General features: G+C 46.7%; 1 protein-coding gene across 2 annotated transcripts in view; it reads left to right on the top strand.

The window, feature by feature from the left end:
- Nucleotides 1-25514, top strand: part of ddx43 (DEAD (Asp-Glu-Ala-Asp) box polypeptide 43) — a 63151-nt gene that overhangs the window by 32159 nt on the left and 5478 nt on the right. The window contains exons 8-13 of one of the 2 annotated variants that reach the window (XM_068021205.1): nt 338-448; nt 1585-1726; nt 14892-14992; nt 15524-15611; nt 16729-16856; nt 21608-21717. In XM_068021205.1, coding sequence (XP_067877306.1) covers nt 338-448; nt 1585-1726; nt 14892-14992; nt 15524-15611; nt 16729-16856; nt 21608-21717 — 680 coding nt within the window. The remainder of the gene's footprint in view (nt 1-337; nt 449-1584; nt 1727-14891; nt 14993-15523; nt 15612-16728; nt 16857-21607; nt 21718-25514) is intronic. The other variant, XM_068021214.1, reaches the window with a different exon arrangement.

Raw genomic sequence — 25514 nt, 5'->3', positions numbered from 1 at the left:
AATGATGTACTGTATTTGGTGTCAAGTTAGAAATTGCAATTTTGATACTGAAACATTAATCATCATGTTAATATGAATGCTCCAGGGATCGAGCAGGGAAGTGGGACTAACTGGAAAGCTCTGTGGAGAGCCGGCATGGACTTGATAGGCTGAGTGGCCTCCTTCTGTCCTATATATTCTATGACTCTGTAAGGCCTCAGCTTCCATGTTGCATTGAAAGTGCACGCTTGTAATTGTTTTGAGACTTGTCAAGGGTCATCCGGCTGACCAGGGCTGTCATCCTTTCCCATTGGATTGTGCCTTGCCTTTACTCTGTAACAGCTCTGTTTGTATTTAGGCTTCGGGAGAAGAGTGATGGCCCTGGAATGTTGGTCCTCACTCCAACCAGAGAGCTGGCTCTTCAGATACAGGAAGAGTGTAACAAGTACAGTTACAAAGGAATTAAGAGGTACTGATAGCTGTGCAATAAGTTAAGCTAAAAATGAGAAAGCTGCTTTCATATAACCTGTTGGATCTTTATATCCATGTTATCCAGCCTTTTTTATACAAACCTCACTATAATTCTGATCCAGCAGTCACTGAGTCCACGGGATATTAAATAGAGGAAGGAGGGGCAAAGACGTGCATTTCTGGTTGTCCAGTGGATCTTGCCTGCTGATTTCTCAAATGTTAGACCTTGGTACATGGCAAGACGTGTTTCTCAGGGCCTCTGATTCCAGTCTGCTCCTTGTAGCTTTTTCTCTCAGGCTTTCTTGGGGGTAAGTCCTTGCTCTGCTCAGTGCTCAGTCCCACATGAATGGTGCTGCTGATATTTGTGTAGGTCAAACTGCCCTGTAGCCTTGTAAGATTGTGTCAGTGCAGGTAAGTCTTACTGATACTCGAAGGCAGCCAAGTGAATGACTTACTAAGTGTAGGTAGGCAACTAATTCTTCACAACCAGTACTCTGATTCCATCAGAAAAGTCTGCCAGATAAAGATATAATAAAAACAGAAAATGGTGGAAATACTTAAGTCAGGCAGCACCTGTATAAAGAGCAACCCAGTTAAAGTTTCAGGTTGCCTCTTCTCAGAATTTCTGATTCTCTCTCCACAGATGCTGCCAGACCTGCTGACTATTTCCAGCATTTTCTGTTTTTATTTCGGGTTTTTAACATTTGCTGTATTTTGCTTTTCTTTTAAATAAAGATGTAACTTCAGTTTCTGCCCAATCTTGCAACCTTGTACCATCTCAGAAAGGGAGAACAATGACGTCCTTTCAGACTGCACCATTCAACTCGTTCGCGGCAATGACCTGAGGAGGACTATTACACTGGTGCCTCTCTGTTACAGCTCAGACAGGAACTGGAAATCAGTTAATATTTCAGATTGAAGACTCACATTACTACAGACTATTTCAGTGACACATTTCACATGTCGCCAAAGTTACAGTGGGAGGTCAGGACAATCCCAGTGGGAATTCAGGCTTCAGATTTGTTCATTTGAACAGGGGACTTTTTTTTCACCCTTTCATGTCTTTGAACAGCTTTCAGTATTCTTATGTTCCCGATAGATTTGTGTTTAATTGTTAGATGTTTAATTTTGCAGCATTTGTATTTATGGAGGAGGAAGCCGTAAAGATCAGATCAACATAGTTACAAAAGGAGTGGACATTGTTATTGCAACTCCCGGACGGCTGAATGATCTTCAAATGAATAATTACATCAATCTGAAGAGTATCACTTATTTGGTGAGTGAGCAGGGAAGCGAAGCAGAAGCTAACCCAGTGACTTCTGTTTCCTCAAGAAGATTTCATTTGGTGTTGCTTTTTAATAAAATAATGGAGTTCCTCAATGAATCTCGGCTGGATCTGGGTGCTTCGAAGAGCCTACATGTAATTTCTAATACTGTGCCAAGCAGTCACAAAATTGATTCCGGAATGAGGAGTTTGTAATTCCATTTCCACTCCATAACAACTCTAGAGTTTAGGATTGCTTTTAATAAGCCATATTTGCACCTCATGCATTGGGTGTGCCTTTGAGCGTGATTGGGCTCATCCATGTGTCAGATGGTATTAATATGTTGCTTGAAACACATAACCAAAGTTGAGAAGTCAGTTTCTTTACAAGATCTTAAATCTTGGAACAAGAAAAGATATTTTGATTTACTTAAGGCAGACCAACATTAAGGCCCCGGTATTGACAATGGCGGTTGTATGAGCTTGGGGAGGAGGTTCCCCATGTGCTCTGTAGCTTTTGCTCCATAGTGCTCATCTTATTTTTATTAAATGGGTTCCCTGCCCAGAAGCCATGCTGATTGACAGGTTTAGCTCCTGAAGGAGGCTGCAACCTTGGCTAGGGGTGGAGGAAGGGTCTGATCCCTGACTCCAGAAAGGGTATCTGATGGCAGGGGAGAAGGTCAGTTTGAGGGGAAGGAGGTGTGTGGTCAGTGAGGACAGGGCAGGGTGAGGTAGTCCTCCTCTTCCTGGCCCACAAGCAGACACACAACCTCATAATATTTAAATGGACCTCCTGGGAGCGGATTGGTTGCCAGTCCCCATCCCATCTCTGTTAAACCCAAAGTGAGTGGATTGGAGTCGGGTTTGCAATTTTTTAAATTTTGACATCTCGCCCAAAGCCAACCCACCTGTTTGGGGTGGGCGGGGGGGGTTAAAATTACCCCCCCAAGACTCTGATTTTTATCGTTGTGTAGCTGCTAAATTAGAAGCTCATTTACTTTCTGGTTGAGCATTTTGTGCCTGATTAATTTATACCTGATTAGTTTAATGCACTGAACATTTTGCTAAACTTGTTAAATGTTTAAACATAGAACGAGATTTACTACTTGTCAGCAGACAGTAACATGAATGCATTTCCGTTAATTCGACAAGCTGATACCTTCTTAGTTTGCAAGTACTTTTTGAGCACCATAACATTAAAACAGCTTTAGAATAGCTTCCGCAACTACTTTATTCAACTCTTTATCAGTAAACCTTGCTTGTGTTTTTTCTATTTATTTGGCGTAGGGAGAGTGCAAGGAATCCTCCAACCTAAATTTATGGGGAAGGAAGCAAATATTACCTCCTGCATTACAAAGAGAAAAATACAGTGCTACATATGTATTTGGGAGCACAACTAATGTTCTTCCAAGAGCAAAGTTTTGTTTTTGATGGTTTGCCTCCGTACATCGCCCTCCTTTTGAGTATGGTGGCATGGTGGCTAACTGCTTCCTCTCTCTTAAGGGAGAAAGCCTTTTCTTTAAATTTTCATTCCCTTGTCTGGTTGCAGGGGATAAAAACAGAAAACGCTGGAAATACTCAGGCCTGGCAACATCTGTGGAAAGAGAAACCAAGTTAAGGTCACAGACCTGAAATGTTAACTGTGTCTTTCGCCACAGCTGCTGCGAGACTTAGGGTATTTCCAGCATTTTCTGCTTTTATTTCAGATTCCCAGCTTGCACAGTATTTTGCTTTTGCTTAACTTTGTGAGTGTTTTCCTCCTCTACCTGTGTGCCTGACAGGCAGAGAATCAACACAAGGCACATTCCCTTTCAAATCTGACACATGCTTCATCAGATGTGACAAAATGACCTTCCACCAAATAGCACCTGGTGGAGCTGGGAGCCCACTTGTATAAAAGGAACGGTTGACTAAAGGTGAGGTGAAACTAGACATAAGTTTATTTTCTGTTTACTGCTTCTACTCAATTTCTCACCCTCTCCAAAACTGTAAAAGTTGTGGGTTCGAGCCCCACACCAGAGATCTGAGCCCGTACTTCAGGCTGACGCTCCAAGCCAGTACTGAGAAAGCGCTGCGCTGTCGGAGTGACTATACTGGGGGAGCGCTGCGCTGTCGGAGTGACTGTACTGGGGGAGCGCTGCGCTGTCGGAGTGACTGTACTGGGGGAGCGCTGCGCTGTCGGAGTGACTGTACTGGGGGAGCGCTGCGCTGTCGGAGTGACTGTACTGGGGGAGCGCTGCGCTGTCGGAGTGACTGTACTGGGGAGCGCTGCGCTGTCGGAGTGACTGTACTGGGGGAGCGCTGCGCTGTCGGAGTGACTGTACTGGGGGAGCGCTGCGCTGTCGGAGTGACTGTACTGGGGGAGCGCTGCGCTGTCGGAGTGACTGTACTGGGGGAGCGCTGCGCTGTCGGAGTGACTGTACTGGGGGAGCGCTGCGCTGTCGGAGTGACTGTACTGGGGGAGCGCTGCGCTGTCGGAGTGACTGTACTGGGGGAGCGCTGCGCTGTCGGAGTGACTGTACTGGGGGAGGGCTGCGCTGTCGGAGTGACTGTACTGGGGGAGGGCTGCGCTGTCGGAGTGACTGTACTGGGGGAGCGCTGCGCTTTCGGAGTCACTGTACTGGGGAGCGCTGCGCTGTCAGAGTGACTGTTCTGGGGGTGCGCTGCGCTGTCGGAGTGACTACTGGGGGAGCGCTGCGCTGTCGGAGTGACTGTACTGGGGGAGCGCTGCGCTGTCGGAGTGACTGTACAGGCAGGGGAGAGACCATGATCAGTGGCCTTTGATCCTGTTCCAGGTAGGTTTTGAGTAAAATGGCTGTTACCGATTCTAGAGCTTCAAGCCAGGGAGTGCGTAACATTGTTTGGGTGGTGGTGAAGGATGTGCACCATTGACAGTACCTCCTTCATTAAGAAAATCCTTATTGATTGCTGTGGACTCCAAGCTGCAGACATCTTCTGTCTGCAGGACTTCCCCAACAGTGGATATTTTGAGGTGGCGTTCAAGAATGTGGCGGGATGCATCAAGTTCCTTAAGGTGGTCAAGGAGAGGGGAAACTAGGCGCCACTGTTGATCCTCACAGTGGAACCACTCTTCATGCTGCCGTCGCAACGCGACCGGGTAGTGACAATCCACCTCTACAACCCCATGTTCCTGTCATGGATGTACTCACCTTCCTCGCCAGGTATGTCGAGGGGCTGGCAGCAGCACTGATGTCAAGGACCCATTTGGGATTTGGACCAGCAAGCGGTAAGGTCAAGTTGACCTTGAAGGTCGATGCCAATGGAGCCATCATCCATCCACCCTCCAGCTTCGCTATCAGGGGAAGTCGAGGCTTCTTGGTCTATACAGGGCAGCCCAGAGTTTGTCGTACCTGTGGCAAATCTGATCATATGGCGGCCAACTGCAGCACAGTAGTCTATAAGAACTGCAAGAAGGAAGGCCATCAGACCAAGGACTATAAACAGAGCAAGTGCAAAATCTGCCCCAAATGCTGCCTCAGTTATGCAGAGGCAGCAAGGTCCAAGGAAAGGCTGGGAGAAGAAATGGTGAATGTGTTTGGTGCTGGGAGAGAGACAAGCAATCCTCCCCACAACGAGGAATGTCTATCTGAGAAGGAGAAGAAAGGGGAAGCAGCTGCACTCAGCAACCCAACACCTACCCCGACCCCGGAAACTCCTCTACAGAATAAATCAATGGAGGAGGAGGCAGCAGATGGACAAACCGGTCAGTGGCAAGTGGTACAAAAGAAAACCACAAAGAAGAAGCCTCCAATAAAGGAACAAGTCACCACCCAAACCAATGGCAAGAGGATGCTACTGTCTGAGACAGACTATGGCAGCTGCTCCGCATTGGATGAGGAAGGGCTGGAAAGACAGCACCTGCAAAAGAAGAGGCAGAACTCAAAGGAGCTGGAAGAGCAAGGCCACCAGCTCCAGGGCACTGCAAGCTGTGACGGGCCCAGCGCGCACCAACCCCAAAAGGCTGAAACCAGCGAGATGCCCAGCGCACTCCAGCTCCAGGAAGCCGGGAGCAGTGAAGTCTTCTAAGAGGGACAGAGGGGAAAGATGGCACCAGCAGAGAACAGCCCAAATCTTGCTGCCTACAGTACCCCCACCCCCGGTGTCACCCCAGCGGAACAAATCCTCCATGAGTAACCAGGAGGGGTTTCTGAGCCCAACGAATGTGAAACAGCTTGTGTACACTATGGGTATGCAGGAACATACCCAAGGACTGGGACTAGCAAGGACACCTGGTGTGGTAAGCAACACCCAACTTTAAAATGGGTATAAAGATTGCTTCACTAACGTGCGTAGCGTTAAATCCACTATGCATGGTGTTTCTCCCTTGGACTACCTCGCCAAGGTCAAAGCCGACCTGCTCTTTCTGCATGAGGGGTAGGCGGTGGCGTAGTGGTTTCATCGTTGGACTAGTAACCCAGAGACCCAGGGTATTTCTCTGGGGACATAGGTTCGAATCCCACCACAGCAGAAGGTGGAATTTGAATTTAATTAATAATTCTGGAATTAAAAGCTAGTCTAATCATGAAACCATTGTCGATTGTTGTAAAAACCCATCTGCTTCACTAATGTCCTTTTAGGGAAGGAAATCTGCTGTCCTTACCTGGTCTGGCCTACATGTGACTCCAGACCCACAGCAATGTGGTTAACTCTTACATGCCCTCTGAAATGGCCCAGAAAGCCACTCAGTTGTACCTAACCGCTACAAAGTCACCTTTCCTAACCGCACTGTGGGTATACCTACCCCACGTGGACTGCAGCGGTTCAAGAAGGCAGCTCACAACCACCTTCTCAAGGGCAATTAGGGATGGGCAATAAATACTGGCCTGGCCAGCGTCGCCCACATCCCATGAATGAATTTTTTTTTTAAAAGTGTGGAATCCTGCACCTCAGCATTTACAGGCAATGGTCGCGGTGGTGGTCCCACGGGCCATCAATCTGGTCTGGGGAAATGATTCCCGTTCTTCCTGCCTGGGTATTCGGCTGCGCAGAGGCAACTTCACTAACTCCAAAGTTAAGGTGGTGGTGGGCGGTCACCTCCTCGTAGCAGATGTAATGTACAACAATGCTCTGCTCCACTTAATCAATGTGTACGCCCGGGTTCAATGCAGCGAGCGACTGTCCGTCCTCCAGCAGCTCCCTCTGCTGCTGGCGACATCCAGGCCTGTCATTCATGACGGTGACTTCAACTGCATCATTGATGCAGCTGGACGATCCGGCAGTGATGACAGCAAACTGGACGCTACGTCCAGATTCCTAATGGAAACAGTAAAAGATGCCAAGCTGCATGATGTCTTCAGCAAACCTGCTGACGGAGCGCAGTTTAGATACACCTGATGGAGACAGGACGGGTCTGCCCGTTCCAGGATTGATTTCCTGTTTGTGTCCCCTGCTTTCACAGATCCACCGACATCAAGCCAGCGTTGTTCTCTGACCACTGCCTCCTACTGGCCGGCTGTCACTTACAGAACGACCAGGGGTTGGCAGGTGAACATAGAAGCTGAATGTTACACTGCTAATCCTAGAGAACACTGAGGAACTCAAAAGGGATTACAAACGGTTGGAGAACTGTGAAACCCCTCTTTGAGTCTCTGTGGGAAGCGATCAAGGCGAACATCAAGAGGTTCTTTATCCTCAAAGGTGTTCAGAGGGCGAGAGAGAGACCGAGGGAAATGTCCCGACTCCAGAAAAGAATGCAAAATCTGCTCTGGCTGCTGTCGATGAGGGTCGAGGTCAAGGAGGACCTCAATGAGGTGAAGAACCAGCAGGACACGGAGGCCTCCAAGATCATCTTCCGGTCCAGAGTCCGCTCCATTGAGCAGGGTGAGGTGTGCTCGCATTTCTTCTTCCAAAAGGTACACAGAGTGAGAGCTCTGTGATCAGCAGCCTGAAGGAAGAGGATGGCTCGGTAACGTCTTCACAGTCTGACATACAAAGGATTAGCAAATCCTTTTATGCTGGGCTGTACGACATGAAGCCCAGGGACAGCACAGCCTCCCAGTCCTTCCTGTCATCTATCACAGAGGTCTTAAGAGGACAGCATGCGGGACAGTCTGGACAAACCGCTAACTCTGGACAAGCTGACAAAGGCCGTCAGGTCCTTAGAGAGGAGTAAAGCTCCTGGAAGCGACGGCTTACCGGTTGAGTTGTATTCGGCCCTGTGGGACTGGATCAACCCAGGCCTGCTGGAAGTGTGCAAGAGTATGCTTCTGGCTGGCAGCATGTCAGAATCCATGAGGAAAGGCATCATCACCTTCATCAACAAGTGGAAGAGGGAAGAGGGCGGACATTAGAAATTGACCCATCTCACTGCTTAATGTAGACTACAAGATTCTGTCCAAAGTCATCGCCAGTCGGGTCAAGTCTGCTCTGGAGTTGGTGATTCACCCTGACCAGACCTGTACTGTACCCGGCAGGAAGATCTCTGATAGTCTCGCGCTACTCAGAGATACGATCGCCTATGTACGGGACAGGAGGATGGACACCTGCCTCATCAGCTTGGACCAGGAGAAGGCTTTTGACTGGATATCGCACACCTACATGATGGACGTGCTCTCCAAAATGGGGTTTGAGGAGGGAATCCGCAATTGGATCAAACTGCTCTACACAAACATCAGTAGTGCAGTCTCAATCAATAGGTGGGAATCAGACAGTTTCCTAATTAAATCTGGAGTCAGACTGGGCTGTCCTCTCTCCCGTCTTGTTTGTTTGCTATATCGAGCCTTTTGCTGAATCCATTAGGAAGGATGCGGGCATAAAAGGAGTGACAATCCCAGGCAGCGGAGGCACTCGGGTCAAAGCCTCCCTGTACATGGATGACGTTGCCATCTTCTACTCTGATCTGCTGTCCGTTCGCAGACTGATGAGCATCTGCGACCAGGTCGAACCGGCCTCAGGAGCCAAAGTTAACCACGGCAAGAGCAAGGCCATGTTCTTTGGGAACTGGACCGACCGATCCCTTGTCCCCTTCACTGTCAGGTCAGACTACCTGAAGGTGCTGGGGATATGGTTTGGAAGGGCCGGGGCGTGCACCAAAACCTGGAAGGAGTGAGTGGCCACGGTAAACTGACCATAAGCTGAGAATGCGGGAGCAGTGTTCTCTCTCCATTGTGGATAAGAACCTGGTCATCAGGTGCGAGGCAATCACGTTGTTGCTGTATGTGGCGCAGGTCTGGCCCATACCCCCCTCCTGTGCCACGGCGGTCATCCGAGCCATTTTCCGCTTTATCTGGAGATGCAAATGGACCGGGTCCGGAGGGATACGATGTTCAAACCTCTGAATAAAGGCAGGATGACCACCTTCGTGTGCGGCTGTATCGAGCTGTGCGTAGAGCCCCAGTATGCAAACACCAAGTGAAACTACGTGCTGAGGTTCTATCTGTCCCCGGTGTTGCATAGGATGGGTCTGGCCACATTGCCGTGGAATACTCCATCCAGTTGGACTGTGCCATATCACCTGTCCTTCGTGGAAAAGTTTGTGCGGAAAAACACCTTTGACCACCAATCCATCAGGCAGTGGTCTGCATGGAATGTCCTTAAGGCCCTACGGGACAAGAAGATGGTGGATCCTGTCGGATGGTTCCCCGAGCAGATTGCCAAAGTCATTTGGCAGAATGCCTCATCACCAGAACTTTCAAACTAGCACCAAGACGTAGCTTGGCTGGTGGTGAGAAGGGCCTGCACTGTCATCATTCCTGTGAGACCGGCATCTCGATGCCTCCGCACCCTGCCCTCGAGGTGGCTGTGGTGGGGAAGAGATAGTTGCCCACCTCCTTCTGGGATGTGTCTTTGCAAAGCAAGTGTGGAAACTGATGCAGTGGTTTTTGTTGAGGTTCATCCCAGCTCTGTAACACAGGAGTCTGTGCTCTACGGGCTGTTCCCAGGGACACACACCGCGAGAAACATCAACTGCTGCTGGAGGACCATCAATTCGGGGAAAGACGCTCTTTGGTCTGCCTGAAACTTGCTGGTTTTCCAGAGCAAAGAGTTGTCCACGACCGAGTGTTGCACACTGGCACATTCCAAGGTCCAGGACTACGTGCTGAGGGATGCACTAAAGCTTGGGGCAGCCGCGGCAGAGGCTCAATGCGGAAAGACCACAGTGTAAGGTCCTCCCGCCATTGTGAACTGAGGGGCTGGAACCCGTGTAAAACCCCTCATCTGTATACACCAAATATGGTTTTGCTGTAAAATGTACATTGTATGTAAAATAGAATGGAAGGGTTGTGAGGCAATTCACTCCTGTCTTGAAGAAAACTGATTTCCTTTGCACTTTCTGGAATGTCAACTTGGTGCTGTTTGGAACTGTTTTGTAATGTATTTTCTGCCTCGGTACCGTCCCTCCGACGGTGCGGTGCTGCCTCGGTACCGTCCCTCCGACGGTGCGGTGCTGCCTCGGTACCGTCCCTCCGACGGTGCGGTGATGCCTCGGTACCGTCCCTCCGACGGTGCGGTGCTGCCTCGGTACCGTCCCTCCGACGGTGCGGTGCTGCCTCGGTACCGTCCCTCCGACGGTGCGGTTCCGTGGTACCGTCCCTCCGACGCTGCGGTTCCGCGGTACCGTCCCTCCGACGCTGCGGTTCCGCGGTACCGTCCCTCTGACGCTGCGGTTCCGCGGCACCGTCCCTCCGACGGTGCGGTTCCGCGGTACTGTCCCTCCGACAGTGCGGTGCGGTTCCGCGGTTCTGTCCCTCCGACGGTGCGGTGCTGCCCTCGGTACTGTCCCTCCGACGGTGCGGTGCTGCCCTCGGTACTGTCCCTCCGACGGTGCGGTGCTGCCCTCGGTACTGTCCCTCCGACGGTGCGGTGCTGCCTCGGTACTGTCCCTCCGACGGCGCGGTGCTGCCTCGGTACTGTCCCTCCGACGGCGAGGTGCTGCCTCGGTACTGTCCCTCCGACGGCGCGGTGCTGCCTCGGTACTGTCCCACCGACGGTGCAGTTCCGCAGTACTGTCTCAGGACCCCTCCGGACTGTCCCTCTGAGAGTGCAACACTTCCTCGGTACTGTCCCTCCGACGGTGCGTGCTTCCTCGGTACTGTCCCTCCGACGGTGCGGTGCTTCCTCGGTACTACCCCGAGGTCCCTCAGTACTGGCCCTCCGACAGTGCAGCGTTTCCTCAGTACTGACCCTCCGACAGTGCCGTGCTCCATCACTTCCTCAGAATTGACCCTTCGACAGTGCAGCGCTTCCTCAGTACTGTCCCTCCAACAGTGTAGCGCTCCCTCCGTACTGCCCCAGGACCTGTCGGTACTGACCTTCCAACAGTGCAGCACATCTTCAGTACTGACCCTCTGACAGTTCGGCATTCCCTGTATACTGCCCCAGGACCCCTCAGTGCTGTTCTTCCAACAGTGCGGCGCTCCCTCAGTGCAGCGTTCCCTCAGTACTGTCCCTTCGACGAGGCAGTGCTGCACTAGTATTGTACTGGGAGTGTCAGCCTAGATTGTGTGCTCAAGTCTATAGAATGGAATGTGAATGCACAACCTTCTGACTCAAATGCCACCCACTAAGCCCAGCTGGTGCTCATAGCCCTCAACTGCAATAGATATGACCCCAAATTACCAGCCATTTGTACCAATTGCCTGGCTTTGGAATTTTTATCTTTAAAGTCGCTATAAAAGAGGAATGGAATGTAGATCAAAGGAGGTTAACTTGCTCCTGTATAGAAAACATGGTCAGGACATGGCTGGAGCACTGGGCTGTAGAGTACTCATCACGCTGAGGGGAATGTCTCGTGTAAAAACCAAAAATGAAACCTAACTGCAGTTGTGAAAACAGCAGGGAAGTGGATTAGAGGAACATATGGACTTGAGATTTTCTCTGTTTTTATGTGAAGTTGTTGACATGTTTTTCTGATTTGAAGTCTTGCTGTGGTTTCATTCCCAGGTGAACCAATGTAACGCGAATTCATTATGTGTCCGGAATGTTGAATTTTGTTTGCTAACACTCCTGTAAAGCACCTGGGGATGTTTTACCATGTTAAGGATACTATATAAATGCAAGTTGCTGTTGATTCTCATTTACATGCGTTTTTTAAAACAATGTTTTTTGCCTTCAAGTCATGCAAAGAAAAAAAATCTGTCCCCTCTTTCAAGTCAGTCGGTTCATCAGTTAATTGTTTTCTTGTCTTTATTAAGTCGAGGGATGTTTTTGCTGAGAATGGAACACTTCCCTGAGTCCGCACCTAGTACTCACTAGTCAAGCGCTCGCTGGGGCTTAACGGTCCCTCTCCTTTGTCCTAACAATGGGCCTCAGGTGCAGCTCCAGTGCACCCCTCCTGCCCCGGTGTGGCATTATTTCTGTTTCCCACACCAACCACCTGTGGGTCTAAGTGATATTGCCAATTAGGGATAAAAACTGAGAATGCTGGAAATACTCAGCACATCAGGCAGCAGCATTTGTGGAGAGAAAAGCAGTGTTAACATTTCAGGTCGATGAGCTTTCATCAGAACCAATGACCAAGGCCAATTAGGAACACTTGTTCTTTGGGCCCTTAGTGACTGTGCTGAGACTATCTAAGCTCATTTTATGGTGAACCCTGACAGCCAACAGATAGAGAGGACTTTCAGCCCCTCAGCCTGGACTAGATTTCAACCCAGCGTTTAATCCAACCTTGTTGAGAGTTTACAGATTCTCAGATTTTAATGCTGGACTTTGTATTAGTGATTCACATTGCTGTTTGGGTTTCTCTCGGTTTAATTTCAGTCTTGATATGTTAGTCAGACCAGAATCAAAGGAGGTGGCAAAGGATTCATTAATCTATAAATGGCTGGTGAAATCTCTGGGACAGTGTGTTAGTTCTCCAGCAGGTGGCATTTTATTCAAACTTCACAGAAGAGTTTCAGCTGCTTTGATTTTTTTAGAAAGGAAATTACACAGATACAAACATCTGAGCCAGGCTTTTAAACCAAACTTTGTCCAAGAGGCTGTTCTTCTTGTCAGTCTGGACAGTGAATGTGGACTGTCTCTTCCATAGAGGATGGGGCACTGTCAGCACAGGCCGGTAGTTAGAGCTCAGACGTGAGAATCCCATCTCATGTTGGCCCAGCTCGAGACCATTGGATTAATATGTATCTATCAACTAGTCAATTTCCCCAGGACATCACTGCAGGAGTTCCTCAGGGTAGTGTCCTAGACCCAACCATCTTCAACTGTTTTATCAATGACCTTCCCTCCATCATAAGGTCAGAGGTGGGCTTGTTCGCTGATGATTGCACAATGTTCAGCACCATTCACAACTCCTCAGATACTGAAGCAGTCCACGTTGCATGCAGCAAGACCTGGACAGCATTCAGGCTTGGGCTGATAAGTAACATTTGCACCACACAAGTGCGAGATAATGACCATCTCCAAGAAGAGAGAATCTAGCCATCTCCCCTTGACATTCAATAGCATTACCATCGCGGAATCCCCCACCATCAACATCCTGGGGTCACCATTGACCAGAAACTTAACTGGACCAGCCATATAACTACTACAATTACAAGAGCAAGTCAGAGATTGGAAATTCTGCAGTGATTTTTTTTATTCTTTCGTGGGATGTGAGTGTCACAAGCATTTGTTGCCCATCCCTAATTACCTTTGACAACTGAGCATGCTGGGCCATTTCAGAGGGCAGTTAAGAATTAATCACATTGCTGTGGGTCTGGAGTCATATGTAGGTCAGACCAGGTAAGGACAGCAGATTTCCTTCCCTAAAGGTCATTGGTGAACCAGATGGGTTTTTACAACAATCGATGATTGTCTCATCTACGAGCAACTTACCAAAGCTTCTTTGACAGCACCTTCCTAACCCATGACCTCTACCACCTAGAAGGACAAGGGCAGTAGGCGCATGGGAACACCACCACCAGGTCAAAATCCTGGAACTCCTTCCCTAACAGCATTATGGGTGTACCTACACCATGTGGACTGCAGCGGTTCAAGAAGGCGACTCATCATCACCTAGAAGGCAATTAGAGATGGGCAATAAATACTGGCCTTGCCGGTGATGCTCACATTCCATGAACGAATATAAAAAATGAAGACAAGTAGTGAAGTCTCAGTGTAGTAGAGATCAGGTGAAATGGAGTTACACAGAAAAGACTGAGTGTATCTTGTATACAGATGTCATTGTCACCATTTTAAAGTTAGGTATTCTATTCTTTTATATTTACATTATAATTTCCCGTGTTCACTTTTATCTTAGAAACTGACAACCTAAAGTTGTATTGCTGCAGTTGTACAGCCTGCCACTGCTGGCAGGAGGGTGTAATTACAGCATGACCAATTATATGGGCAGTTCCCTTTAGAAATGTTAGGACTGTAGAAAATTGGCAGGAAGTGTATTTAAGTGTGTGGTTCCTATTAGTTTATTTTAGAGATACAGCACTGAAACAGGCCCTTCAGCCCACCGAGTCTGTGCCGACCATCAACCACCCATTTATACTAATCCTACACTAATTCCATATCCCTACCACATCCCCACCTGTCCCTATATTTCCCTACCACCTACTTATACTAGGGGCAATTGCTAATGGCCAATTTACCTATCAACCTGCAAGTCTTTTGGCATGTGGGAGGAAACCGGAGCACCCGGAGGAAACCCACGCAGACACAGGGAGAACTTGCAAACTCCACACAGGCAGTACCCAGAATTGAACCAGGGTCGCTGGAGCTGTGAGGCTGCGGTGCTAATCACTGTGCCGCCCAGTATTTATATTCTATAAATATATTCAATATGTTAACTACCCTTTCCAGTAATCAGGTGCTCAAACTGCAATGATTGTGTTGCTATATTTCACTGTGGACAGAATTGCAGATCAAATACCTGAGCTTTGTAATGATGCTCAAAAAGGACCCATCTCCCTCTGCACGCAGTATATGTTATAATGGTACCTGTGATCTTTGGGGTTTAGTGGATGAGCTCTTTAATAAGTTCATTGCCACTCCATCTGTGGCTGCCTGTAAAATACTGCAATTGAATACTTACCGTGCGCTGCATTTAAAGCTGTCTGCCACATGCTTTCAAAGTACAGGATAGATTCTGCCTAACTATATATCAGTACCACACAGACCACCAGACAACAAGGAGCTGTCTAAGAAGTAAAACCTCTTTTTTCTTGAATCAGCTTGTGTTGGATAAACTTTTTCCTTAGTGTATCGCTTCTTCCTTTAACAGGTATTGGATGAGGCAGATCGAATGTTGGATATGGGATTTGAACCTCAGATTATGAAGATTCTTTTGGACATACGACCTGATAGACAGACCATTATGACCAGGTAGAAAAGAATTAGCTGATTTATTCATCACCCCAAGTCACTTCCAGTAGAAATTTCAAGTTAATTGATCTTCCTAATTGATCAAGGAATATTCACTGGTAGACATGGTATGATTGGCTCAGTGTTGGGGGTCGGGGAAAGGAGATTAGTGAAACCAGGGCCCAGCTCCTGATTACCATCACTGACCCTGCTGGCAACGTGGGCAGAATTGGGCTCAGCTGTGATGCCTTCCCCTGATTGAACAGCTCATTCCATTGGCAGAGATATCAGGGATGGTAACTGTGTGTGAAACTGTCATGCAGCATCAATCATCATGTGTGGAACTACCCAGCATCAAGCCAACACTTTCAGGGAAGCAGTGAAACTGGGTGGGGTGAAGAAAGAAAACACTTGACCACTATATACAGAGATATGGCTCTGTATAGTACTGGAATCGGCCTTCATCATTGGGGCAGTTTGCTAGTACATTAAGTTACATGCTAAGCTATGGACACCACTATGTGTTGTTAACCCATTCTCATCCCTCGGCAGTGCAACATGGCCTGATGGGGTTCGGAGATTAGCAAAATCGTATCTGAAGAATCCAATGATGGTTTATGTAGGAACTCTGGATTTGGCAGTGAGTACAGGAAAATAAGTACTTTGGTTTTGTTTGCAACCTGTAAAACACTTACAGAAAGTTACTGTAACTTTCATTGTATGCTGTAAAATTGTAAAAGTGTGTGCTGCTTATAAATGGAGAATGTTGGTGGTTTGTTGTAGTGCAGGTAGTATCAGAGCCCTGAGCTCAACACAAAGTTCCACTTAGTACATCTGAATACAACTAACATTACCAGAGGTTAAAAGTGGTTTAAAGAGCTGGTCTGGTGGGTGGTTTGTAAAGCCGTCTGTAACTAACTTGCCGTGAGTGTTAGGACTATAGCGTGGAGCCAGTACAGGCTTCTTGACAAAGTTATACTGACAGTTCGGCAATGCATGGTTGAAATTATTTTACATCAGCACAAGCTGAGTGTCATAACTAACCTCGGAGACAGGATCAAAGGGTTAAATTATGAGGGTAAGTGGGCCAGGCTGGGGTTGTATTCCCTTGACTTTAGAAGGTTGAAAGTGATCTGATTGAGATATTTAAAATGATAAAGGGATTCAGTAGGATAGATAGATAGTATTTCCTCTGGTGGGGAGGGGTCCCAGATAAGGGAGCACAATCTTAAACTTAGAGCTAGACTGCTGAGGAGTGATGTCAAGAAGCATTTCTTCACACAAAGGATCGTGGAAATCTGAATATCTCTTCTCCCAAAAAGCTGTGAATGCTGGTTGTCAATTGGAGCTTTCAAGAGTAAGATTATGAGAGATTTTTGTTAGGTATCGAGGGACCTGGAGCAAAGATGTGTAAATGGAGTTGAGATACAGGTCATCCATGATCTAGTTAAACGGTGGAGCTTGAAAAGCTGAATGGCCTCCTCCTGTTCCTAATGATCCTGTGTTAGATTTTTGTTTAAGGGGAAATTTAACGTTCCTAGAGAGAGACATGGTCAAAGGAAGTGCCTTAAATGATAGTGTCAGTTCTTCGACCTGTGCCTGCTCCATGTTGGGAGAGTGGCTTCACTAAATATACCCAATGATGCCAAATACATAACTTGTTTATGCTGCAATTAAATCACCACACTGAATATGTTTATACAACAGACAAAGCAGAAGAGTACTTGCAGGAAGATACTTAATCATGTTTCTTTTAGGCAGTGGAGACAGTGGAACAAAATGTGCTAGTTATTCCTGAAGAGGAGAAAAGAAGTTACACACTTCACTTCATTGAATCCATGACCCCTGTGGACAAAGTCATCATCTTTGTGGGAAGAAAGCTCACGTATGTTAAGTGTTAGTTGTGTGGGACGAATGGTGCTCTTGTCTTTCCTCAGTTCTCCTTGTTGATGTTTATTGAGGGTCTGAAAAGGTACAAAAGTCCAGAGATTCTGTAAGCTAGCTGCTGTCAAATGAGAGATGTTTGGCCCATGGTTGCTGTGGCTCAGACTGGCTTGGTATATTTCATCAGAATATTTTATTACTCTTGCATCTCTGTCGTGTAATAGTTCAGCTCAGGATGTGGTAGGAATCAAATGGTCTGATTAAAGAAAGATTTGTATTTGTTCAGCATCTTTCGTGCACTCAGGACGTCCCAAAGCCCTTCACGGCCAATGGAGTACTTTTGATGTGTGCTCACTGTTGTAGGAAATACAGCAGCTAATTTGCACACGAGCAGCAATGTGATAATGGCCAGATAATTTGTTGTGATGGTGATTGAGCAATAAATATTGCCCAGGGCAACAGGGAGAATTCACCTCATTACAGTGGTTGTGAAGAAATGAATTGTCTGGTTTTCTGTATAATTACATCCACTCTCTGATGGTTGATATCTGATTTATTTTCTTTTATAGCACTTTGTTGACTTAGTGCTGGCCGTCTAGCTGCTAGGGTAATATTGGGGAGCCCTGCACTTCATGAAGTACACTCACAGCCGGGAACAATGATAGCAATAGGTGCATTTCAGGGTGAGGAGATTATCTCAATGTAGTGCCTAACTACCCCAAAACAAAGTTCAGGGTTTTCTTTAAAATCATTAGATTTAATTGAATAGTAACTTTCAAAAGAGAATTGAATTAAATACTTGAAAATAAAAATTTACAGGGCTATTGGGAAAGAGCAGGGGAGTGGGACTAATTGAACAGCTGTTTCAAAGAGGCAGCACAGGCACAGTAGTTCGAATGCGACCACTTGGTCCCTGTATTTAAGAAAGGATATACTGGCATTGGAGACAGTTCAAAAGAGATTCACTCGGCTGATTCCTGAGATGAAGGGGTTGACTTATCAAGAACGACTAAACAGGTTAGGCCTTTATTAATTAGAGTTTAGCAGAATGAGGGGTGATCCTATTGAAACGTACAAGATTCTGAGAGGGTTTGATGGGGTAGATGTTGGGAAGACGTTTCCACTACTGGGGAATCTCGAACTAGGAGACATAGTTACAGAATAAGGGGACACTCATTTAAAACTGAGATGCAAAGGAATTTCTTCTCTGAGGGTAGCGACTGTCTGGAATTCTCTACCCTAGAGAGTTTTGGAGGCTTGATCACTGAAAGTATTTAAAGAGGAGGTAGATAGATTTTTGAAATATCGGGGAGTTGAGGGCTACGAGGAGCAGGCACGAAAGAGGAGTTGAGGTCTGGAGCAGATCAGCCATGATCTTATTGAATGGTGGGGCAGGTTTGAGGGGCCGAATGGCCTACTTCTGCTCCTATTTCTTATATTCTTATGAGGAAAAGCTTTTTCATGCAGCAAGTGGTTAAGGTCTGGAATGCACTGCCTGAGCATGTGGTGGAGGCAGGTTCATTCGAGGCATTCTAAAGAGAATTGGACTATTATCTGAAAAGGAAGAATGTGCAGGGTTATGGGGGAGAAGGCGGAGGAATGGGAATAGGTGAATTGCTCATTCGGAGAGCCAGTGCAGACACAATAAACAATGGCCGCCTCCTGCGCTGTAATGATTCTGTGATTCTGTGAAATGGCCTCCTTCTGTGCTGTAAAATTCTATGGTTCTATTCAAATTAGAAACTGTCTTTCTGGTCACCTGGTTCAGACTCTGTCCACGGAAGATTTTCCAGTGATAAAAGTTACAGCTCGAAGGAGAATTCTTTCATATGTAAACAATAATTGATCCTGATTGGGCTGTAGTTCATTGCAAATCACAAGCTTGTCTTTTTGTATTGAAATGTTTCTAACACAGTGGAAGCATGTTCTATTATTGATTTACATCGAGTCTACAGCACAGAAACAGGCCCTTCTGCCCAACTGGCCTATGCCAGTGACTGTGCTCCACATGAGCCTCTTCCTATCCCTCTCTATCAAACACTATTAGCATAAACTTCTTTCTGCCTGTACTGCTTCTCACTGTCTATTAAAATCAAAGCTGATCCCGTTCCACATAATGCACCCTGATTATTTAACCCATTTTGTCAACTTGCACCCTGCCTTGTTTCAGGACTCGCAATGGTATTGTGTTAGAAGGCTTTAGTTTCATCTTTATTTTAATTATAGCATGTGGGATTTTTGGATTCTGAGTGGGAAAGGGTAAATGTAAGTCAGTCATTCATTGGGAGATTGATGTGTGGAATGATAGAAGATGGAAAGGGAAAAGTCTCTTCAGCCCTTGCCTTTCCAACATTGTATTAAATCCTTACAACTGGATTTACAGTAAAACGACTACTCTACTTTGTCTACATGCTGTGCCTCACTGATGTATTCTCAGACATGGGGTCACATTCCACCTGTGCGCTGATGATACCCAGCCCTACCTCACCGCCACCTTTCTCAGACCCTCCACTGCCTCTGTGTTATCAGTCTGCTTGTCTAACCTCCAGTTTTAGATGAGCTGCTATTTCCTCAATCTAAACATTGGGAAGTGCGATGACATTATCTTCAGCTCTGCCACACTCTCCATTTCCTCATCACCAGTTCCATCCCTGCCTCAGGTTGAACCAGACTGTTTTCAACCTTGGTGTCCTATTTGATGCTGAGTTGTGCTTCTGATCCCATATTCTGTCCATCATTAAGACCAACTACTTCCACCTCCATAACATTGCCTGTTTCCACCCCTGCCTCAACTGAAACCCTCATCCATGTTTTTGTCACTTCAACTATTCCAATGCTCCCCTGGCCGGCATCTTATTTTCCACTCTTATATGAACTTGAGCTCATCCAAAACTCTGCTGTTAGTATCCTAACTGGTGTCAAGTCCCATTCACCCATCACACTGTGCACACTTTCAGTCTGGCAATGCCTCCAATTTAACATGCTCAACCTTGTCTTGAAATCCTTCCAGGTCCTCGTCCTTCCGTCACCAACCAGCACCAACCCCACCCCTACTCCCCAAACCCCAGATGCAGAAGAACAGTTTGTTCCTTTAATAAAAGCAAAATACTGTGGATGCTGGAAATCTGAAATGAAAACAAGAAATGCTGGAAATACTCCATTCTGATGCAGGGTCACTGACCTGAAACGTTAACTCTGCTTCTCTCGCCACAGATGCTGACAGACCTGCTGAGTATTTCCAGCATTTCTTGTGTTTGCTCCTTTATTTTTGTTTTCTTATGCATCCCCTAACCTTCAGCCCGCTATTGGCTCTGGAATTTCCTCCTTAAACCACTCTGTTCTCTGCCCCTCTCTCCTCCTTTAAGATGCTCCTTAAAATCCACCTCTGTGACCAAGCTGTTGGTCATCTGTCCTAATATCTCCTTTGATTTGGCATTCATTTTTTATTTGATTCCACTTCTGTGAAGCGACTTGGGCGTTCTTCTCTGCTTACAAGGTGCTGTGTGAATGCCAGTTGTTTATCAGACGATATAATATGGTCATGTTTCATAGGAAGCAATACTGGAATAAATTTGTTCAAAAATGTTTGTTTCATTTCTGCTAAATTGAAACCCAAGTGCTCAAATTACTCAACTCATGACACTTTCAAGAAAGCTTTTTGTGAGCTTGCCTCCTGTAAAAGAAATCTCAGCGTCAGGAAGGTAATTGGCCAATTGGTTGGAACTTGAACAGCACAGGCTGTTTTGTGGCTTTGTAACATGCGGGAGGAATGTGTAATTCAGTCTGAGTCTGCAATTCACGGCTCATTAACCCCTTGGTTTCTGATTTTTATTTCAACCATGAAATGGGAACATGTCTAATCTTCTACAAACTCTCAAAATCATTTTTGGTAAATATTTGATCTGAATGTCCATTTAAATTATGACCGGGAGAAATGTACAGAACAGTCAGGCAAGAGGAGTCAGCTATTTAAACAAATATATGTTTGTTTAAAAAGTAGTATTTTGATCTGTAGAAGATATCACCCCGCATATGGCAGTAAATCTACGCAGCGAGTACTTGATAGTCTTTGACAGACCTCCCACATTCCCAAAAACCTGAATTAAATGAACAAGCTGTTCTTGTGCAGTCGGGGTTGAAGGAGGTGGTGCTGGTTGGCAAAGGAGGAATTAGGACCTGGAGGGGGATGGAGGTAAAGGCCTGCCACCTGACCTGAACCCGATGGGACCCAACGACATGTGTCGGGTTCGGGTCCAGTCGGGTTGTGCCCCGGGTCCGGCTTTCGGACTCGGCTCGGGTCAGGTCAGGTCTGGGTCGGACACACACAGGAAGTCTTGTATTTTGCTCTGCTGGAGTGGAGAGTGTAATAGTTGAAAAACTTACCTGAGCTGGAGTCCGGGATGTCAAGGAGGGAAACTCTTGAATCTGCGCAGTGAGCGAGTGAGCGTCTCAATGACGTCATCATGCTCATGCTGCAGCTTCCTTAATCCAAAAGCGGTACAGTGAGAGTGAGTGCACAATGGAATCGAGGTAGGTAACCATTCCGGTAGTCAGGTCGGGCTCAGATCGGATCGGGCGCGGGAAAAAGTGGAGGGACTCTGGCTCGGGTCCAGTGTGGTTGTGTCGGGTTTTTATTTCCTGACCTGAGCAGGCCTTTAGCTGGAGGCACCAGTCAGAGAGGTGGCTGGCTTTCTTTTAGTCTGAAAGTTTTTGGAGGATGACTAATTGAATATAATTTGTACCTTGTTTTAGAGCTGATGATTTGTCGAGTGATTTCAGTCTGCAGGGGATCCCAGTCCAGTCTCTTCATGGTGATCGGGAGCAGTGTGATCGAGAGCAGGCCCTGGAAGATTTTAAAGAAGGTACCTCAAAGGGGGATTCCTGTACCCGCAAAATGCTTTGGGTTGAGATAGTTGCATCAATTAAAAACTTTCTACACCACTTGGAAATTTGACCTATGTTGACTCTTCAAATACTAGACAGCTTTTAGTTATTCTAGTTCTCGGTTTGTTTGATACTCTCTCCAAAGCACCATGTGACAGGTTCGGCGGTTGCATATTAAGTGACTTTAGGCTCTGTCTCACACGCACAGCTTCAGAGCAGAGCCTCTCCCTCAGTAATCCTGGCCCACCCAGGATGTGGAAATCTAAATTAGCTAGAAGAGCTGAGCAGGTGACTGATTGTTGGCAACTCTGGTTGGATGTGTTCCTGGAGGTTTCATCACGCAACTTTCTGCCTCCAACCACCGCACCTGGTGAAACAGCCTATTTTTTCATCTTAAATATTTTTATGACTAAGAAGCAAAAGTGTTCAAAGAAAATGGCAAGCACAATTATTTTAGTGATCCTGTGACTATTCTCCTAGGCAGTAACAATCACAAAGCAGCCTGACTATTAAACTATGGACAGAAACACACTTGCAGCAGTATCCTGCTGGAGACTTCAGGACAATCCTGAAGGATTGGCAACCCTACTGAAGGAACAGTCAAAGAGATAGATTGCAAGACACAAAGTTCAAGATGAGAATTCCAGAGAGCATGTAGGAGGCCAATTTAGTAGGGGCTGCTGTAATATTAAAGCATAGAAGATCGCAGGGGCAATGTGAAGGAACTTAAACCCAGGTCGAGAATGTGACAGAAGTGGACTGTTTTTGTCTGTAGTTTAAGAACATGAGAAACAGGAGCAGAAGTAGACCATACGGCCCTTTGAGCCTGCTCCACCATTCAGTAAGATCATGGTGGATCCCTGACCTCAATTCCACTTTGTCACCCGATCCCCATATCCAACAATCTATCTGTCACAGCCTTGAATATCCTCAATGCCTGAGCATCCACAGCCCTCTGGGGTAGAGAATTGTAAAGATTTGCAATGCTTCAGTGAAGAAATTCGTCCTCATCTCAGTCTTAAATAGCTGACCCCTTATCCTGAGACTATGCCCCCTAGTTCTAGAATCTCAAGCTAGGGGAAACAACCTGTCAGCATATGTACCTTGTCAAGCCCCCTCAGAATCTTATATGTTTTAATGAGATCACTGCTCATTTTTCGAAACTTTAATGTATTACAGTGCATAACTTAAAAAGCAGTTTGCTTTGTATTAGTCACTACCTTCAAAACAGCTTCTCCCATTGCTGCTGGGAAATTGTGGCTCTCCAGCCTTGCCTGAAGCAGAGGAAACCGATCAAGCTGTTGATTGCTGATAGACACTATGGGTAGACATTTCTTTGAGTGTGTTTCCTTGGGAAGAATGGGCTTACCACAGGCGCCCAATCACATGGGTGGAAATAAGACCCAGATTCGTTGAACTGATTCATTAAAATCATGATGGGCTGCCATTATCTGCTTGGGCTGTTGATCAGCAACTTGTCTGATGGGGCACCAATTTCATGCATCCCTGGCAAAAAGCAGGATAAATCCAATCCAGCCAATTACTGCCCCATCAGTCTACTCTCAATCATCAGCAAAGTGATGGAAGGTGTCATGGACAGTGCTGTCAGTCGGTACATGCTCAGCAGTAACCTGCTCACCAATGCTCAGTTTGGGTTTCGCCAGAGCCATTCAGCTCCAGACCTCATTGCAGCCCTGGCCCAAACATGGACAAAAGAGCTGAATGCCAGAGGTGAGGTGAGAGTGATTGCCCTTGAAATCAAGGGAGAATTTGACCGAGTATGGCATCAACGAGCCCTAGCAAAAGTGGAGTCAATGGGAATCAGGGAAAACTCTCCACTGGTTGGAATCATACCTAGCACATAGATAGTTCTGGTTGTTGGAGGCCAATCATTTCAGTCCCAGAACATTACTGCAGGAGTTCCTCAGGGTAGTGTCCTAGGCCCAACCATCTTCAGCTGCTTCAATTATGACCTTCCCTGCAGCATAAGGTCAGAAGTGGGGATGTTCGCTGATGATTGAACAGTGTTCAGAACCATTTGCAACTCTTCAATACTGAAGCAGTCCGTGCCCGCATGCAGCAAGACCTGGATAACATTCAGGCTTGGGCTGGTAAGTAACATTCACACCACACAAGTGCCAGGCAATGACCATTTCCAACAAGAGAGAATCTAACCATCTCTGCTTGACATTCAACAGCTTTACCATCGCTGAGTTCCCCACCATGAACATCCTTGCAGTTATCATTGACCAGAAACTGAACTGGACCAGCCATATAAATACTGTGGCTACAAGAGCAGGTCAGAGGCTGGGAATTCTGTGGCAAATAACTCACCACCTGACTCCCCAAAGCCTGTCCACCATCTACAAGGCACAAGTCGGGAGTATGATGGAATACTCTCCACTTCCTTGGATGACTGCAGCTCTAACAATACTGAAGAAGCTCAGCACGCACTATCCAGGACGAAGCTGCCCATTTGATCAACCTATCTACCTTCTTAAGCATTTACTCGCTCCACCACCAGTGCACAGAGGCAGCAGTGTGTACTATCTATAAGATGCGGTCAGCAATATACCAGGGCTCTGTCAATAGCACCTTCCAAACCCGTGACCTCCACCACCTAGAAAGACAAGGACAGCAGATGCAAAGTCACAAATGACATCCTGTGTGACTGTGGCAGAGGTAAACGATTCCTCTTCATCCTTCTCGACCTGTCTGTGTAGCCTTTGACACAGATGATCACACCATTCTCCTCCAATACCTCTCCTCCATCATCCAACTGGGTGGAACATAGGCACAGGAGGAGGCTATTTAGCCCCTTGATCCTGTTCTGCCATTCAATGAGATCATGGCTGATCTATGACCTAACTCCATATACCTGCCTTTGCCCCATTTCCCTTAGTATCTTTGGTTAACAAAAATCTATCGATCTCGGATTTAAAATTAACTATTGATCTAGCATCAGTTGCCATTTGTGGAAGAGAGTTCCAAACTTCTCCCACCCTTCGTGTGTACAAATATTTTCTAATTTCACTGTTGAAAGGTCTGGTTCTAATTTTAAAGACTATACCCCCTAGTCCTGGACTCCCCAAACACTGGAAATAGTTTCCCTCTATCTACCTTATCTGTTCCCCTTGATATCTTGAAAACTTCAATCAAATCAAAACAGAAAACGCTGGAGGAAATACTCAACAGGTTTATCAGCATCTGAAGAGACAGACCTGAAACATTAACTCTGGTTCTCTCCACAGATCCTGCCAGACCTGCTGAGTATTTCCAGCATTTTCTATTTTTATTGCAGATTTTCAGGGATTTTTGTTTGATTTCCAGCATCTGCAGTATTTTGCTTTTGTCCTCTCTCTCCTCATAATTTAACTCTTGGAGTCCAGGTATGATTCTAGTAAATCAGCACTGCATCCCCTCCAAGACCAAGATGGGATTGCCCTCACCCAATTCCATCCAGTCTTAGCTATCCAGTCATAGCCAGAGAATCCCCTGCAGTGACTTCTCTTTCCACTTCACTTTTACCTCTGGAGTCCCCCGTGAATCTATCCTTGCCCCCCTCCTATTTTTTAACTAAATGTTGTCCTTCAGTGACATCATCCAAAAATGCATCAGATTCCACACATACACTGACGATGCCCAGCTCCAGCTCACCATCACCTCCCTCGACCCCACCACTGCCTCCAAATTATCAGACTGCTTTTTGACATCCAGTACTGCTGCTAAGCAGAAATTTCCTCCAGATAAATTTTGGGAAGATCAAAGCCACTGT

Source organism: Heterodontus francisci, chromosome 3, assembly GCF_036365525.1.
Source record: "Heterodontus francisci isolate sHetFra1 chromosome 3, sHetFra1.hap1, whole genome shotgun sequence".
NCBI classification, from domain to species: Eukaryota; Metazoa; Chordata; class Chondrichthyes; order Heterodontiformes; family Heterodontidae; genus Heterodontus; species Heterodontus francisci.
The sequence above is the reverse complement of the archived record's forward strand: the minus strand, read 5'-3'. Positions and strand labels throughout refer to the sequence as shown.